At 41.3% G+C, this 19,788-nt stretch overlaps 1 protein-coding gene across 3 annotated transcripts in view; it reads right to left on the bottom strand.

Moving 5' to 3' along the window:
- Positions 1-19,788, bottom strand: part of EGF (epidermal growth factor) — a 207,314-nt gene that overhangs the window by 65,623 nt on the left and 121,903 nt on the right. For 2 of the 3 annotated variants that reach the window (XR_005744232.1, XM_040329224.1), the window contains exon 15: positions 17,842-18,009. Coding sequence is in view for 2 of the 3 variants with exons in the window: in XM_040329224.1 (XP_040185158.1) it covers positions 17,842-18,009 (168 nt within the window). In the remaining variant the exon portion in view is untranslated. Of the gene's footprint in view, positions 1-4,266; positions 4,287-9,191; positions 9,238-17,841; positions 18,010-19,788 lie in introns of all 3 variants that reach the window. The other variant, XM_040329238.1, reaches the window with a different exon arrangement.

The raw sequence follows: 19,788 nt of genomic DNA, 5'->3' as shown, positions 1-19,788 counted from the left end.
GGGAGGAGCCTGCAGGACCTCAAGTTCTCAACAGGCATCTCTCCGCAGGCGCTTGGGGTCATCATACCGGACACGTGTGCTGCCATCATTAAAGTTATGCACGAGGAGTATATGAAGGTAAGTTTCCTCATTTTAACCTCACAATGTGTCTATAATAATGTTGCAAACTAACTTTTAATTTTATTTCCCAGATATGCTGTGTGTTTAACTAACGTTCCCTTTTCTCACTATGCATGTTGATATCAGCTTTTACATGTTATTTTTATTTTGGCCTACCTGCATATTTTGATCTTACCCAATATTAACCTGTCCAGCATGCTATCTTCGGGCCAACCCCCACCATGCCACTTTTTTTTTTGTTTTTTTGTTTTCTAAAAACAGTTTAAACACCCCCCACCCCCCCTTCAAAGTGTTTTTGTCCCCATCAGAGGGCTGTGGAGTCTCTTATTAATTAAGTGGGCCTATATATTTGTGCCCCGAAATTCTCCCTTCATAATTTGCAAATGCTATTTAAAAAATGTAAAGTTGCACAAGGATGCTTGTAGGATTATGTTTGCAATGTTTATGTGCCAAAGTACTAAATCTCTTTTTTTGTTTGTCCCCACAGCTACCCTCCACACCACAGGAATGGCAGTCTGTGGCTTCCCAATTTGCCGAGCGGTGGGATTTTCCTAACTGCGGTGGAGCAATAGATGGGAAACACGTCCGCATTGTGCCCCCACCCCACTCGGGGTCCTACTATTATAATTACAAGGGTTATCATAGTATCGTGTTGATGGCGGTGGTGTCGGCACAGTATGAGTTTCTATATGTGGACGTGGGGAAGAACGGCCGGATGTCAGATGGGGGAGTGTTCGCACGGACTGATTTCTATGATCGTCTCCAAACTGGTGGTCTGGCATTGCCACCAGATGAAGATAATGTGGAAGGACTTCCGTTTGTGTTCCTAGCGGACGAGGCTTTCGGCCTTGGACCTCACCTAATGCGGCCTTTTCCCCAGAGGACCCTCACCTCAGAGAGGAGTGTGTTCAATTTTCGGTTGTCCAGGGCTCGGAGGGTAGTCGAGAATGCCTTTGGGATCCTCAGCAACCGGTTCCGCCTGTTCCTGACATCGATACATTTGGCGGAATATAAATTGAACACCGTTATATTTGCCTGCTGCATTTTGCACAATTTTCTACGCAGGCACTCCCAGACGTACCTAGCCTCCATGGGCTCTGAGGCAGGACTACCCTCAGAGAACATTCCTGGCCTGGACACTGGTCGCGCTGGCTTGGCCCCCCAATCTGCTCGTGAGGTACGCGACAAATATGTTGAGTACTTCATGGGTCGGGGGGCCATTGCTATGCCAGATCATATTTCTTTCTAATTCGGCCCCCCAAAGAAAGGAATATTCTCACAACTAATAAATAATTAGACCATTGGACTTTATACAGTTGTTTGTCATTACTGCTTTTTCTCTATTTTTCTGTCTTCCAGGTTCTCTCCAAAAATAGTGCACTTCTAGTGCCAAATTTACTTACTCAGATGTATTAACTAACCACATTTGCACATTATTCACTCATCTACTAACTGGGTATTCAGTCTAGAAATAAGAAGCCACTCATTTTTCTGATTTTGATGTCTCATTATTTTTTTTTTATTTTAGTCATTTTTTAACAAGAAATGTGTATTTTTAGGCAGAAAACATTTCCTGCAAATTCTTCAGACAAAATATTGGCTTTTAAATATTTATTTTTTTGTCTTTATTGACAGTGATTAGCAATAATAATGATCGAAACACAATGTAAGAATAATTTCACTGAAACTATACTTAAGAATTTTTGGGCTTGTCTCCTATATATCTATCTCTAGATATATATATATATATATATATATATATATATATATATATATATATATATATATATATACACACTTCTAAACAGAATTTTTTTAGACTTTGGTTAAAAATTTAAGTTCTTATTTAGTTTGGTTTCCAATAACCCAGACTAATTTATGTAGACATTTTTTGGCTTATTTTTTATTTTCTAATTTTTTTTTTGGGTATTTGTTTCTAAGACATTTATTTACATTTATAAATTGTTGTGTATTTTTTTTATACCAAAAATTTTTTGGCTTTGTATTTGTTTGTGTCTAATTTTTTCTACAAGATTTTAACACAACACAAAAATTTTTAGTTTTTTTACAAAAATTAGTTAACTTCTTTCTTTAGGTGAGATTTCTTGTTCGTTTTGTGATCTGAAACTGGAAACATTTACAAACCAAAAAAGATCAACACCAAACAAAAATTTAAAAAAAGAACAGCAGTCAGTCATATGGATGGTGTGCTTTCACACTGGAACACGCCAAAATTTCTAAATGCACACATTCAGTGAAAACTCGCCAAATGTCCTTGGTTAAACAGACAAATGGCCACATGTGCTATCTGACATCATGGGTGATCAATGTCTGTGTTTTGTGGGAGCAAACCCTTCCTCTCAACTACTTGAGGATCGAGGAGGGGTTTGTACCCACAAAGCACAGACAATAGATAGTCTGTGATGGCAGATAGCACATATTGGCACACTGTGTGTGCATTTAGAAATTTTGGCGTATTATAAAGTACTAAAATTAAAAAGGGTTTTGTGGGCGGGGGATGGGCGGGGGATGGGCTTCTGTGGTTCAGTCTTTGACACGGCCCATCATGTCAATGATATTTTTGTAATTTTGTTCGATGACTAGCATCCTTTGTCGCATGTTCTCCATTTCCGTGCTACACTCTGAAATGACATTTCGCACATTCTGCTCCATGACTAGCATCCTTTCCCGCATAATGTCCATTTCCGTGCTGCACTCCATTAGTTGCTGTACAATTATAGAAGCACTTGCACGTGAAAAATGTGCTACACCATCTTCATCCCCTAAAAAGAAACAAATTGGCATTCAAAATATGTAAATAATTTCCAGCCTATCTGCATATGTTTGGCCCTATTAATATAGGGGTGACACTGACCTGATGGCCTGATAATTTCCACATCCCCAATTTCTTCATCTTCTATCACTCCTCCTTCTTCCACCACCTCCCCATCATCTTCTATCACTCCTCCTTCTTCCACCACCTCCCCATCATCTTCGACTCCTCCTTCATCCATCAATCCACCTTCTTGCAATTCGCCAAATTGTTCTTCCGCCACTTGCCCTTCATCTGATATAAATTCTAAGTCCAAAATAACTTCTTCCTCCTCTCTTCCTTCCTCCTTTCTTCCTTCCTCTTCTCCTTCCACATCCTCTTCTCCTTCCACATCCTCTTCTCCTTCCACATCCTCTTCTCCTTCCACATCCTCTTCTCCTTCCACATCCTCCTCTCTTCCTTCCCCAGCCTCCTCCTGCTCAACATGTGGAGGTGTTTGATTTTCCGGGTGTCTGGCCCTCTCTGCCTCCTCCAATTGCTGGCGTCTTCTTTCCCCTATAAGAAATAATAAAAAACAAAAGGGATACTCATCAGCACACAGATATTGGATATCATAAATCGCACACATTGCATAGACGATACATTTATGATGATTTTTGGTTGTTTATTCTTTCAGCAATCCTCCATTTTTGGCGTAGTTCTAGGCCAAGCTCTGATCCTGCCCCTTTTTTGCAAAGAAGTGACACAAATGGATGTCCCCCCAAAACATTAATTCTCGTCGACCCTCCAAATAAATATACTTTGATTTTTGAGACACAGGTGCTTTGCATTTCAAGATGTTAAAACATCAACTTTATTTGCATTTTGGAGAATGAATCTTGTTTGCCTGTCACATTCACTCAATTTAATTTCTGTGATTTTGCTATTCAACAATGTTGGAAAACCAAGTTTGGGGCCAGTCAGCCATGTCCAGGTGTGTTGTTCCTGGAGTAACGTCACATTTTTGCTAAACAATGTCATATTACGCGTGTTTACTATTTCACAAAATTTGTTTAAGGTTGTTATTTGACATAAACACAATACAGTATCTACACGTGTTCAAAAGTACAAGCAGGCCAAGGAGGCAGATGTGAAAAAATACATGTCAACACATTATTGCAGACATTCCCCCCCCCCCTTAAATAATATGGACTTACTTTTACGCAGAATTTTGAGTATCTTCTTCATGTGATGTGGCTCCCTCAATTTTAAATCGGACCAACGCTTCCGTAGTTGCTCCTTTGACCTGGTGACACCAAACATTCTCCTCATTCTCCTTGCCACCTTGTCCATTATGTGTGACTTCCTACGGTTCGGTGTTTTGTAGGGCCCACATTCACCATCATAATCCTTCCTCCTCATGATGTAAACCAACTCCACCATTTCTTCGAACGCCATATTAGTGGCTTTATATCTTTTAGGCCTGGATCGGGACGGTCCTGCCTCTGTCCCTTCACTTGCGCCATGAGAGCTCCGTGCCCGCTCGTGTGACATCGCCATCTTTCCTTCCCACAGAGATTAGGGGCGTGGAAACGAGGAAATGTCCCGTCAGGGGCGGAGATGAGGGCGGGGATTATTGCATATGCGGAGTGTCGCGAATGCCAACAACGTATTGACGTAGGTTACGCGGAGAATATTCGCGCGATTACAGAACCTACACAGTTAACGCCATATTTACTTTTTCAATTGATTAGGGGCATGGCAAAGGTGACGAGGGCGGCGTTTCATACATACGCGGAGTGGATAAAAGGCGCTTGACGTGATTACGTAGGTTACGTGTTAATTCAGCGAGCGGAAGAAACGAGGATTGTGAGAGAGGCAGGTAAGAAATTTAAACATGGGATCAGCAGCGGGCTCTAAAATGTAGAGCAATGGGATGGGGGTTTGGTCTGTTGGTTGCACAGTTTTATTAAGCTATTATGTCTCTTGGATACCAGAATGTGATTTTCGTACCCAAATGCTTTTGTAGACATCACAAAATAGAGAGGTCAAAAATGCTGTGACTCATTATCAATTATGTAGGGTGTATTCAGATCAGGCCAAGTATTGTTCTGTGTTGGTTGGACAGAGGTCATTAGGAAGTTTCTTTCATGTAATCAATGCTGAGGGGCAGGATATCTACACATGCAATAGTGCCTTGATGAATGCTGTCATTTCTAATAATTGTGTATGGTTGTAGATTTATATTATTTCCTGCAATGTAACCAAAGGGGCGGCATGTATAAAAAAAATGTTAGCTAAAACCAACCAATGGGGCAGAGCTGGCCAGCATTTTCTAAACAAGAGACACTGTGTTTGTATTTCTATATAGGTACTACTTTTTAAACAACATATTCTATCAATGTAAATGCTGAGGCTTTTTTTAATAGTGTTTTTGGTTTCTTTTTAATTTTTCAAGCTAGAAAAAAAAAAAGTACATCCTAATTTCCCAATGGATCTCCTGCAGAGCCAAGAGATTATCCAGCACTTGCTGGATAAATTTAGGGAAATGCCCATCCTGTGGGATTCAAAGCAGGACCATTACCACAATAAGGACGTACGAGCGGCAGCACTTGAACAGCTAGCAGCATACATGAGGACATGGGTGCCAGAATGCAGTGCCAACATGGTGAAGGATAAACTTGCCAACCTCAGGGGCACATATAGGAGAGCGTACAAAGCTCACCAAAAGCAGCTAAGATCTGGAGCAGCAGCAAGACCACCAAAGGAACCCAAGCTGTGGTATTACAACCAGATGTCATTTTTGCGGGATCAACTGGAAGGCAGGCCATCAATGTCAAGTCTGAATCACAACCTTTCCTCCACGCTACCTCCCAGCGGGACTTCCCCAGATCACCACAGCCCTGCAGAGTCGGATGAAGAGGGCCTGGCTGACAGAGAGGCAGATCTGCGCCTCTACGATGATGAGGTATAGTAGTTTCATAACTATTTATGTAATAATCTTAATTATTGTTTGATTCTTGACTTGATATTGGTTAATAAAATACAAGCTGGGAAGTAAAAATCTAAAATCGTGGGCAAACAAATAGGTGTCAGGGATGACAACTGCAGGGGTCAGAGGGTGAGTCTGTTTTCAAGTTTAAATTCAAGGCAAAAAATAAGATTCAAGCATGAAAATGTGAGTGAGTATATTCCTAAATATATTACAACATGTCCCTTTTTTTTACACAGGAAGAAGAGACCAGCCAGGAGGTGGCAGATCCTCTCCTCACTGTCAGCCAGGACGAAGGGGTCAGTGGCAGCCAGGAGGAGGCCGGGCCCAGTGGCGTTCAGCAGCTCCCCAGGACAAGCACCACCAGCCAGGCTCCTCCCCTTTATATTAGGCCACCAGGCCGTAAGAAGAAATTGGGGGCAGTGGAGGAAGCCAGCCTGAAAATGATTCAGGAGGCGAGTGCCATCATGAGGGCCCCCCTCAACCCCACTGAGGCCTACAGTGCCTCCGTGGCACATGACCTCAATAAAGGCACGGAGGAGCAGAGGCAATTGGCCAAGGGCATCATCAACCAGGCCCTTTGGTGGATGCAGAGGGAGCTGCTGACCCCAGACACTGGGCTATGTGACCCGGCCCGGCTTGCTGAACACCATTCTCCTGCTGCCACATCATCCCCACCTGCAAGGGCCCAGGGAAGACCCGCTGGAAGGCAGCCTGGAAGGAAGGTTGCAAGGAAGAGGAGACGTTGATGCCCTGCCTTCCATTTGATCCCCCACAAATGGCATCTTGTTTGGACTACCACAGCTTGGGTTCCTTTGGTTATGTGCTGCTGCTTCAGATTTTATTTTGTGTGCTTCCTGAGGTTGGCTAGTTTATCCTTCACCATGTTTCAAATGCAAGTTTGCATGTATGTTGCTAGCTGTTCAAGTGCTGCCATTCTGTTTTTGTTCATTTTTATAATTTGCTCAAATAAAAGCCTTTTTGTTGATTTGAAAAACGTGCCTATTGTTTGTAATACTGTGGGTATTATTTTAGGCATCAAACATTACAAACAAATAAAATGATTAATCTAAAATATTCACTAACTCATGTGGGGGGGGGGGGGGGGTCATTTGGTGTGCCAACATGGTAGACAATTTAAACAACCTTCAAAAAAATCCTGTTAAATATACAAACAAAAGCTAAATCAAAACTATTTCCTATTAAAATATTCTAAATGGTGACATAACTATAAACACCTAAAGAAAGTGGGAAAGATAACCATTAAACATTAAAAGCAAAAAATTTGAAATGTGGAGGACCACTAAAAATATGATACGTCGGGCCAATAAAAGTTTGCAAAAATCTTACTACATCACAGCTAACAAATGTCACTTTTCAGTATGGAACAACTCAGTTGAAATAACATGAGCTAAATAACTGATTAGTTATAGCAAGAGAAGAATGAAGAAAACGACGGCATCAAGCGTTGGTTATTGTGTGTTTTGCTTCAGTGTTCTATTGCTAGAATTAATCTTTCTATTGACGAATGTGCCATATCCCAAACAAACGTGAGTTTTACCTGAACGAGCGCTCCCGTGGCCTCATTTAGTCTGAGCATGCGCGGGGTTTTTGTACGTTGGTTTTGTGTACTCACCACCAAACATGTCCGTTCGGACAGGATTTGAGCGGACGGTTTTAAAACAAGTTTGGAAATAAATGTCTGCTGAAAAACGGCCCGGCGGGCAAATGTACGGTGAAATTCTGTACGCTCGTAACTACACACGACCAAACATGTATGCTGAAACTGGTCCGCGGGCCACTTTCAGCAAACATGTTTGGTCGTGAGTATGGGGCCTCAGAGAGATTTACCTTCACTTCCTGTCCAGCTAACAATGATTTCACCAGACAGGAAGTGAGGGAAAATCTGCAACAAGTACACAGACAAAAATACAAATCTCTAAAGCTACTTACAACCAGGCATGGACTGGCCATTGGGACTACAGGGAGTTTCCCGGTGGGCCGATGGCTCAGTGGGCCGGCTTCAGTGACAGTGGACCGATGCCCCCCTCCCTCCGCTCCTCTGTCTCTCCCTTCCCGCAGCGCTCACCTCCTCTCCCTCCCTGCAGCGCTCACCTGGGGGGAACAAAGAAGCAGGGGGAGGACCAGAGGAGCAGGGGTGATGACAGAGGAGCATGGGGGAAGGGACAGACAGCTGACTCAACAGCTATGGTCTGGGAGTTTCTCCCTTCTGCCTAATCTTGTCCCATAAGGGGGGGCACCGAACTGATTTTTTGCCCCGGGTGAAATAATGTCTAGCTTCCCCACTGGCACTGCCTATCAGAGTACCAGTACCAGCCGTTCTACTCTAATAAAGTAGAACGGCTAGTGAAGGGGGAGAGGGGGCTTGGGTGGCCGGGGGGGGGGGTGCTGTGGGAGTTGTCCGGCCACCATGGGAGAGACCTGTCAAAGTGGGCCAGTCTGGATGAGGTCCAGGGCCAAATTTCTGTCCCAGTCCAGCCCTGCTTACAACTCAACTCAATCCCATTTGAAGCGCCCCCCCCTCATTCCCTTTCTTTCTATCCTTGGTCCCTTTCGAAAGTTCTCCTGGACTGCGATTCACAGCTCTTTGAAACTACTATAAGATGTTTGTACTGGCTCTTGTTTATGGTATACAACTTTTGTACCACTCTTACGTGATCTATAGCTTTATCTACATGTAAAATGTATAAAACCTTAAAAAAACATAATATTTTTATCAAAAAAATAATAATACAAATCTTATAATGCATGATGTTGGTGAAACTGGGGGAGATTTTACAGGAATTGTACAATTGGATTTTATAGTGTATGGCTCAAGTTATAGGCATATTATTTTTGGCTCTATTTTACTTACCGGTACATATATATTTATTCGTTCAGGGTCCATCTAAATTCATTATTTTAATTGTTATTAATATTACTATTATTATTATATTATTATTATTATTATTATTATTATTATTATAAATATTGGGTATTTGGTTTTAACTATGACCCTTAGGAGGGGATATTGAGTTAATGTTGTATTGATATGGAGATGCATTGTGTTTTTTCCAGTCCTGATTATAGGGGTGTCTTTGGACCGCCCAAAACATGTTGGCAATTTTTGGGGACTTTCCCCTTGACTATTTTTTTAAATATTGTAAAGTTATCTAGGCATCTTCGCAGTGGCTTGGCGGATTAATTTTTACTCTTTGCTAGAAATACAAATCTGACAGGGGTGCTAGCCTTCCCCTACCCTACTAAGCAAAAATATTTTTATTCCTGTCTGTTTCTTTTCTATTTCTGATGGAGATTTCCTTTCACTTCCTGTTTGGTAAAATGTCATCAGCAAGACAGAACGTCAGGGAAACTCTCTCTAACAAAGCCCCCGGATTGCAGTAAAAATAAAAGACAGAGGTTCTAACCCAAACGTATTCAAAATGGAGAAAAACATTTTGACTAGAGATACACTTTATATATGCTGATGGAAGTACTTTTTCAGATCTCTCATTGGTCTGTACAGTCTATCTTTGAACAATCTGAATAGAAAGAGAGATTCCTGCATATTACTTGAGCTATAAAGCCCAGTGGTTAAAGTTTGGTTAAGTGAGTTGATGCGTGGAAAAAAGTTGCGTTGTATTGTTTTTTAATTTTGCCATTATTTATAAAAGTAATGCATTGTAATGCAAAGGCAAATGTTTTAAAGATTGGTGGAGAGAGGTGCAAAAGCGCTAGATACCAAACCAACCTGATGTGCCAGACTATTAGCCTCAGAAGTATATGTATTATATTTTTTTATATATTTTTATATATTTTTATATATTTTTTTAACACGAAAAACAATTTTTTGATGCCCAGCAATATACCGTAACTCTAACATGGTTGGATCACTGCCAAATGTGTAATACTAGATTTTCACCTTCTAGAACTGCACTTTGGTCAGAGACAGATTTTAAACCTTGAGGTGCCCGGGGCACTTCAGGTTCGGGGGGCTCCTTATACACAGAGTTGGTTTACATTGTAATTGACAGTCACAGTTTTGAAATGCATTACACAACGTCATTCTGAGGTCACACATGTCCACAAAACACAGTGTTAGAGCTCCATGTGTGGTTTTCTTGAGCCGCCAAAAGTTCATTTTTGAAAAATGATATAATATACCAGTCCAGAGTTTTACAGATCATGGCCTACAAAATATTGCTTCCCAATATACATTTAATGAAAGAAAGTATGTTTTTTAAAATACATTTTATAAATCTTTTTAATATTGTTTTATATAATTTTTGTATAGAGGGTAGCCCCTTCTGTCAGGAGGGGGGGGGGGGGGGGGCAGGGGAAATTGCCTTTTTGCCTTCTATTAATCCAGCCCTGACTCTGGTGACAACCTAAAACCTTCTTCACGCCTACATGTTACATTTTAATCCAGTTGAGAATCTGGTGTTAAAAGTATATTTACTGGCCAAAATGTTTTACTCTGAGGGATCAAACAATACTTTTACATGGTGTATATATATTCCCATCCAGACCTGACATACCTTCACAAATGGGAGAGGGATCTGCAGACTACATTTACAGACAGCCAGAAAGATAGGATCTTGCTTTTTGATTATTAAGCCTCTATTTGTAGAAAATACCAAGAGATTGCCTACAGCAGTGGTCATCAACCCTGTCCTCAGGGCCCACTAACAGGCCAGGTTTGCAAGATAACTGAAATACATCACAGGTGATATTATTTGCAGCTCAGTGATTGCAGTATTCTAGTCTGCATCTCCCCAAGGTAATACATAAAACCTGGCCTGTTAGTGGGCCCTGAGGACAGGTTTGATGACCACTGGCCTACAGGATTATGACCTGATGGTATAGGACATTGTCTGTCCTTGCTGAACTTTTTCCACAACAGAGTGTTCCTGTTGTAATGCCTATACAGAGACCCTATTACATGTTTTTGGTAATGCCCCGTGTTGCGCCCCTTTTGCCAACAGATTAACAAAATCATAACACAACTAAAGCCCTGTACACACGAACGGTTTGTCCGCTGAAAACCAACCGATGGACTGTTTTCATCGGACAAACCGATCATCGGTGTAAAAAAATAGAACATGTTTTAAATTTATCCTATGGATAAAAAAACGATAGAAAAATCAGATCGTCTGTATGGAACTCCATCTGTCAAAATTCAGAATTAAGTCGACGCATGCTTGGAAGGATTCAACTTAATTTTTTTCAGCTCGTCGTAGTGTTGTACGTCACCGCGTTTGGACACGATCGGATTTTTGACTGATGGGGTGTAGGCAAGACTGATGAAAGTCAGCTTCATCGGATATCCGATGAAAAAATCCATTGGATTAGATTCCATCAGATATCCGATCGTGTGTACAGGGCTTTACTGATATTTCTCTTTCTAACAACCCTGTCGCTGTCCTAATAAACTTGACTCTGCTGTCCAGGAAACCCTACAATAAATCACTGCTGGTCCATCTATTAAACACAGACAGGACATGTATCTACAGCAACTCGAAACAAACAAGATCGCCAATGTTTTTTTTTGAGTGAATCATTTACAGACTATGCAAAACTTAGCCTCTGCAAGTAGAAATAAGTGGGAAGAACACACCGCCAGATGGTTCTACTGGGAAGAATTTCAATACTCCACTGAGAATCTACAATACACATGAGAAAGATATTTTTAGTAGAGGCCACACTCTACATCCTTAGTCCCCAATCCCCCTTTTTTGTCCTATCCCATACCTTTCCTACCCCATGATCCTTCTCTTCCCATCCTCATTTCCCAAAAGCTGTAGTTAAAGTCATATTAAAGTCTTGTTTTTTTTTGTTTAAAAATAAAAACATGTTATACTTACCTGCTATGTTGCAGTGGTTTTTCACAGAGCAGCTCCGATCCTCCTCTTCTTGGGTCCATCTCTGGCACTCTGGGCTCCTCCCTCCTACTAAGTGCCCCCACAGCAATTGCTGTGGGGGCACCCAAGCTGCTGCCCAGTGTGTCCATTCAGACACTGAGCCCTGCCCCCTCTCTCTCCCTATTGGCTTACTGACAGCAGCGGGAGACAATGTCGGCCACTTCTGTGTCTCAACCAACCAGGAGAGAGAGTCCCAGACAGCCGAGGCTCTCATGCAACATCGGGAGAAAAACAAGGTGCGTCATCAGGAGATCCATAGCCATTTAAATCTGACGAAGAAGTGGATGATTTATCTCCATGTTCTGACATCACTTCCGATGCGACTCCGACTGTTCCATGCTGGTTCCGAGATGACAAGATGGATGTCTGGCCAGTTGTTCCTCTCCTCTCGAGTTAACATCTACACACTACCATCCAATGCTTCACTTCCTGATTCCCTCACCGAGGACGGCGGCGGAGGCAGCCGAGACCCGAGCAATTGTGTCCTTTTTTTAAAATCCATCAACTGCAGTATTTGTAGCTGCTGGCTGTTAATATATTTTTTTAGGTGGACCTCCGCTTTAAGACTTCTTGCTTAACAGCTTTGCAGTGGTGGGCGGTGCACCCCCCCTTGTTTCCACTACATTTTCTTAAGGGTTCTCTTTAGCAGGCCTTAGGCCTGGAGAGAAGCACCTAACACATAGAGGCTTCAAGTAATAACCCCCTTGTACAAAGCTATACAGCAGTGCCAATACAATAAACCGCATCTACTTGATTTGTACAGTAAATAAAAGTAGATCAGGCTGTGTGTATGTTTTGGACAAATACTTTATTCAAAACCTATTTAATGCTTTATATTGTCTAAATTATGTAGTAGCTTCTAGTCTATGACAGAATTGAGTCATTGTTGTTTGCAGTCATCTCTGCTAATAAACCTCTACTACATTTTGGACTGGTCAGTTAGCTTCTAGGTTTAGCTTAGCTGTCAAATCTCAGTTTCCTTAACATTCTTCTGTAAGTGCATGATCATGTAAATTGTACGTAATGTCAAAATAAACTAAAACTGTAACATTCTTTCGAAACCTAGAAATGACATTTACACTCTAATAGTGTCGAAGCAAAATGCTAATGACATACGAAAGTGGAAAGCTTGTGCAAAAATAGGTAGATAACTCCATCCTCGCATTAGCCTAAGCTGTCATTCTTTGGTGAAAGGAATCTTAATGAACGCTACAAGTATTTATTTGTCTCTTGGAATCCCGTGTAGAATGTTGTTTTTCTAGTGTTAAATGCAGACAGGAGGAGTAGCGTGATCCAGCTATTCTCCGTCTATACAAAGATCACCCCAAGCATCAGTGTGGTTTTGGCAAAAACGTTAGCGACGCAGACTGTTAAGATGGCTACACATTGAACCCTTCATTTATTCTTTGGCTACACATTATACAATTTTCCTTTAGATTTACCAAAACCATATATTATGAGGTCAAACCTTAACACTTTCAAATTGTATGCAATCAGGCAGGCCCTTACACTACATAGTCAAAGGTAAATCTAAAGGAAATTGAACAAAAACAATTGTATAATGTGTAGCCAGCTTTAGACATACATTGCTCTGCATTGACAGATACCAACAAATTAGTATTTAAAGCTGTGTCTTCTGTCAACAATTAATGCATGATTAACAAAAAATAAAAAATTATGCAGGATCATATTAAAGCCTGGTACACACGGCTAGTTTTTTTCTGTTCAACCCAGCGGACTGAATAAAACAAAACTGACAGCTCAAGTTGGAGCCACTAACAATCCAATGTTAGTACATTGATCTCCCCTGCTGTTTTATTGTGTTCTGACAGGGGGGTGACCCCCCGCCAGAACACTCTGGTCAGCACTTCCAGCTGTTGGCTAAGAGCGCTGATCGGGAGCCAGTTGGCAGACCTTATTCTATCATGCCCCTCCAACCATTCGGCCGGCTTCTGTCAGGCTGGCTGCAGTACACTTGGGCCGAATGTCAGACTGTTTCTATCGAGCTGGCTATGTCCCGGACATTCAGCCCGTGTGTAGGGGGCTTAAGGTTCATAGAACCAAACCATGTTAGGATAGTATGAATATTTGGGATACTATAACCATACTTGGCTTTTGCTTATTAACCACTTGCCGCCCGCCAATGACAGATTGACGTCGGCAAAGTGGTTTCAATATCCTGAGTGGACGTCATATGACGTACTCAAGATATTGAGCCGCTGCGCACCCCGCAACACTGATCTAGGTAAAGAGTCTCTCACGGAGACTCTTTACCACGTGATCAGCCGTGTCCAATCACGGCTGATCACGATGTAAACAGGAAAAGCCGGTAACCTACCCCCAAAGGAGCCACTGATGTTTGGGTCCCCTGGTTCTACAACCCCAATTCCAAAATTGGGACACTGTAAAATCTCCATAAAAACAGAATGTAACGATTTGCAAATTTCATGAACCCATATCTTATTCACAATAGAAAATAAAAAACATATCAAATATTCATGAACAGCTTGCTTACTGCTGTGATCTGTGATTGGCCCAAAGCAATCACATGGTACCTAGCTACCTGTACCATGTGATTAGCTGTAGCCAATCACTGTATTGCACTGGTGACAGTATGTAAAACATTTGTTTTTGTATTTAATTGTTTCATTTTCCGAAAAATTGTGACAAAAACTACAACTTCAAAAAACTCACCGTGCCACTTACTAAATACCTCAGACTGTCTATATTCCAAAAAGGGGTAATTTTGGGGTGTATTTGTATTGTCCTGGCATTTTGGGGCCTCAAGAAATGAGATAGGCCATCAGTACATCAAGATTGATAAATTTTCACATATATATACACCATAGTTTATAGATGCTATAACTTTCACACAAACAAATTAATATACACTTTTTGGGAATTTCTTTTTACCAAAGACATGCAGCAAAATACATTTTGCCGGACAGTTATGAAGAAATTTGATTTTATTGAATGTGTTTTACAGGAAATAGAAAATATTTGTTTGAAAAAAAAAATATTATAAATATCACTTGAGTGCAGTGTTGCATAACCACACAATTTCCAGTTAAAGTAGCATGGTGCCGAAAAGCAAAAAATGCCATGGTCATTAACCCTCCTGGCGGTATCCCCGAGCGTGACTCGGGGTTGATTTTTTCTACCAAAATCGGTAACCCTGAGTCACGCTCGGGGTAGATATGCAGAGCCTGCAGCGTGCGCTGGCTTACCTTCTCCTGGATCCAGCGATGTCACCAAGCTGTGTGAGCGAGCGGGACCTCGCTCGATTCACACAGCGTCCTCCTGTGCCGCCGATCTCCGTTCCCTGCGACGTTACGACGCACGGGAGCGGAGATTGGCGCCAAATTCAAAAAAGTAAACAAATACAATACATACAGTATACTGTAATCTTATAGATTACAGTACTGTATGTAAAAAAAACACCCCCCCTTGTCCCTAGTGGTCTGCCCAGTGCCCTACATGTCATTTTATATAATAAAAACCTTTCTTTCTGCCTGAAAACTGTAGATTGTCCATAGCAACCAAAAGTGTCTTTTTATGTCAAAAATGGTTTTAGATCAGCTAGAAAACAGCGATAATAAATTATAATCACTTGCAGAATTGTGCGATAGCGATTTACGGGGAAATTCGTCATAAATAAAAAAAATAATGACAGCAACAATTCTGCAACTGAGCAAATTTCAGTGATTTTGAGTTGATTACATTATTGAATAATTTGTATTTTAATTATATTATTACTTGCTATAATTATTTATAATTATTTATTATATTATAATTTAAAATTTTGTTTTTAAAAAAATGTCATACCCGGGATGCCTATTAGATTCTTGTTTGGTCAGATTAAAGTGAGTTATTCCTAAAAATCACAGGCCTACAGTATAAAACACCAAATTTCCTTGCAAATAATGGTACCGCTTTCAGCATGTTTTTTCAGAAAGAATCATACCGCCAGGGAGGTTAAGGGGGTAAAACCTTCCAGAGCACTGAGAAAATGTATCATTCAAACAAAATATAATTTGGAAACTGATGGCAGTAACACATCTCAAAAAAGTTGGGACAGGGCTTACCACAATGTAGCAACCCCTCTTCTTTTAACAACTCTGTAAATGTCTGAGGAGAACAGTTGCTGGAGTTTTGGGAGAGGAATGTTGTCCCATTCTTGTCTTATATTTGTTGCCCTGTCCCAGTTTTTTTTAGACAATGGTGCTGCCATCAATTTCAAAATGACCTTATTTTTTTTAATATGTGATATGTTTTCTATTTTCTATTGTGAATAAAATATAGGTTTATGAGATTCTGTTTATATGCAGATTTTACACAGCAGCCCAACTCTTTTGGAATTGGGGTTGTAGATAACAGCAACCTTTAAAGTAATGCCACACCCTCTGACACACCAAGGATAAATAAAAATAATTTATCTTGGAAATTATCCCAAGAAGGCAACAATATAGTATGGCGATAGCAAAAACACATAATAAATTGGCACAACACTACACATAACAGGAGGATAAAGTGTCTCTGTACCCAAACCCTGAAAGTGGAAAGGTCCTAACTAAAAGGGGTGATACTGAAAACTAAAAGTCCTTCAGTCTCTCCAAACCCCTCCCACTGGCCAGTGTAAATAAACCATTGGGGCTAAAAGTTCCTCTGTTGGCGTTCCCCAATTTATATGGCTCCCACAGGACTGGGCATAAGTACCCAAATTGTATCCCAAGGTAAGGTGACACTGTCCCTCTAAGTAATGAACAAGGAAGTTGTGGCTAGCAGCCTTTCAACATCAAGCAGTCTGTGATTAAGCCTCCTCTCGCACTCTGACGCCTGGTGACATTGGCAGCTATGCAAGACCTGGACGTGGCGATCTTCCATGGAGCAAGTAACATTGGTGGCGACTTAGGACCCAGAAGTGTGATCTCTTAAAGAACCTATGATGATCTCTGACAGTCATGCCCTCCAGTCTAAGAAGACTAGCAGTCCAGTCTCTTGCTCTCTCTCTCTCTATCTCTCTCTCTCTCTCTCTGACACTGCGGCTAACACTGCAGCAGGTAACTCTCTGACTCAGCAACCCACTCTGATGGTCACCTCTCAGGCCTTGTACACACGGTTGTTCCAAACCGTTGAGAATGGTCCGACGGACCGTTTTCATCGGTTCACCGCTGAAGTGGCCTGATGTGTGTACACACCATCGTTCCAAAAAACAATCGGGTCAGAACGCGGTGACGTCAAACACACGACGTGCTGAATAAAACGAAGTTCAATGCTTCCAAGCATGTGTCGTCTTGATTCTGAGCATGCACGGGTTTTGAAACGATGCTTTTCTGTACTAACCATCGGTTTGGACCGACCGAGCAGCGGTCCATCGGTTCGGTATTGAAGCATGTTTTAAAATTTTGGACAGAAGGAAAACAGACCGATAGGCTATACACACGGTCGCTTTGGACCGATGAAACTGAACCTCGGTCTATTCTCATCGGTTTTGTCCGACCGTGTGTACGGGGCCTTACTCTTTTCTGAGACTGCCCCAAGCCCAGGCTTCTTTTTCCCTTTTTCCCCTCCTGCAGCTTTCTGTCTTCTTGGGACCTGTAGTCCCATCCAGTCCTTGAGTTGATAGATAACTGTCCCTGGGAACTACATTCCCCATAGTTCCAGGTGGCTACAAGCAATCTCTTCGTCCTCCCTTCTTTACTCACTGGCATTTGGAGAAAGAGGGAGAAACTTTGTGGGCAGCTGCAGCGTCCCAAAAGATAGTCCAGTTTATGCACCAGTAGGAATAAAGTGTTGCAGACCAAGGCTACATACTAAATCCTGTTCTTAACACTTGAGCGTAACAGCAGAATTGGTCCAATCATAGCTGATTTGCAGGTTCAAGTTCTAGAACCACAGTTCCATTTGTTTTTAATAGGGCCAGTAACAATAGAAGGAGTATACGCTGTGGCCAACTTTGTGTTACATAAACTCACCAAGAAATAAAAGAAACAGATAGAAAAATGAATTTTTATAATGCATCTATATATTTATATATGTTCAAAAATAGGAATTACCTAGCTTTACCAATGGATGCACAACCACAAGTGCTGAAGGTCTCTGCATACTCCCACGGAGGCGTACCCATTTGTGTGTGTTCTTCCTGTCCATTCTTATTATTGATGGCTGCACCCAGTCAGACAACCAAATGTGATCTTCAAATATGGCTATACCAAATGGATGACCTGAGAAATATATGCAAATATAATAATCCACAGCTTTTTCCTTGTATTACACATATAAATTAGACTTCTAAAAACCTATAGATGAAGAGTGTAAGTAGTAGATGTCTGTCCCCTAGGCAGGCCACCCCCCAAATAATGCAGCAGTGAAACAGAAGGTGGCTGGGGTACAGTGGAGATGTAGTTTACTACAAATTTACAGGACCAGTAACCCAAAACAGGGAGTTAAAGAAGCCATATCTGTAACAAAAAATGTAATACTGTATTGAACTTAGTTCCCCTAGCTTTATCTGTCAAAATAAAACTGTCAAAAGAACTTCATGCTAATGGTCTGATCTAGCTATATATCTTTGGAATGGCGATTATTGTATTTTAGGGTGGAAGTAGTCATTCCACAACACTTAGGCCTCGTACACACGACCGAGTTTCTCGGCAAAAACCAGCAAGAAACTTGCTGGGAGATATTTTTTTGCCGAGGAAACCGGTCGTGTGTACATTTTCGTCGAGGAAACTGTCGAGAAACTCGACGAGCCAAAAACAGAGCATGTTCTCTATTTCCTTGAAGGGAATGGAGAAAATTGGCTTGTCGAGTTCCTCGACAGCCTAACAAGGAACTCGACGAGGAAAACGATGTGTTTTGCCCGTCGAGTTTCTCGGTCGTGTGTACGAGGCTTTATTCTTAAAAGAAACACATTGTAGGTAGGGTTAGATTTAGTTTTATACTTTGGCAGTACGTGATAAAAGTTATCTTTTGGCAGTACGTGAACGTTCACAGCATCTCCCCGCAGGGATGTAATCCTAAGGGAGGGGGCATGCACGCTGACTAACCCCCAGTCAGAACGGCTCGGATGATGGGGACAAGCTTACTTTACAAGGGAAATTGAAGGAAAAGGCAAATGAACCAACAATGCACTAGCTTAAAGGATCCTATTTAGAAAATAAAAAATAAACCTTTACAACTCCTTTAAATGCTTTCTTTTCCACACCAAAGAGCCAAAGCGCCTAAGTCATTGAAGCTGGAAAAGTGTGAAGAAACACCACTTCTCAAAAATACTACTCTTCAAGTATAACTAAAGCCAAAACGTGTTTTTTACTTTGAATTGAGTGGGGAGCAGATTTGTATTGCTGTCCTTGTCCTATTCTGGTCACAACTTTATAAGATGCGATTTCTCCTCACTTTGAATGAATCAGTGGGAAGCTCTTTAATGAGACACAGACAGCAAACAAATAAAAAATTAAGGAGCTTTATTAAAAATGAAAAAAGTTTTAATTTGAGAAACACTGATATCTGTATTTTCTATAAACTATTGAGACAATTTGATACAGGAGGTACACACTATAATTGAAGTGTGGTTGTGGAATTTTACCACTTTAATAAAACATATCTTAACTCAGATATCTTCATGTTTGATCAGCTCTGATACAGTTACATATAAACATAATAACCAACTGTAATTCATGCTCCTTACTACACTACAAGAGCATGTCTTCATATTATGAATGAAGACCTAATGCCGCGTACACACGATCGGATTTTCCTATGAAAAAAGTCAGATGGACTTGTTTCATCGGAAATTACGATCGTGTGTAGTCCCCATCTGACTTTTTTCCTTCGGAGTAAAAAAATAGAACGGCCCGGATTCTCAGTGGAGATACAACGGCGTATCTCCAGATACGCTGTCGTATCTCTGCGTTGCGCGGTCGTATCTATGTGCCTGATTCTTAGAATCAGTTACGCATAGATTTCCATCGTAAATGCATATTTACGCTGGCCGCTAGGTG

This window comes from Rana temporaria, chromosome 1, assembly GCF_905171775.1.
Source record: "Rana temporaria chromosome 1, aRanTem1.1, whole genome shotgun sequence".
In the NCBI taxonomy this organism is placed as follows: domain Eukaryota; kingdom Metazoa; phylum Chordata; class Amphibia; order Anura; family Ranidae; genus Rana; species Rana temporaria.
The sequence above is the reverse complement of the archived record's forward strand: the minus strand, read 5'-3'. Positions and strand labels throughout refer to the sequence as shown.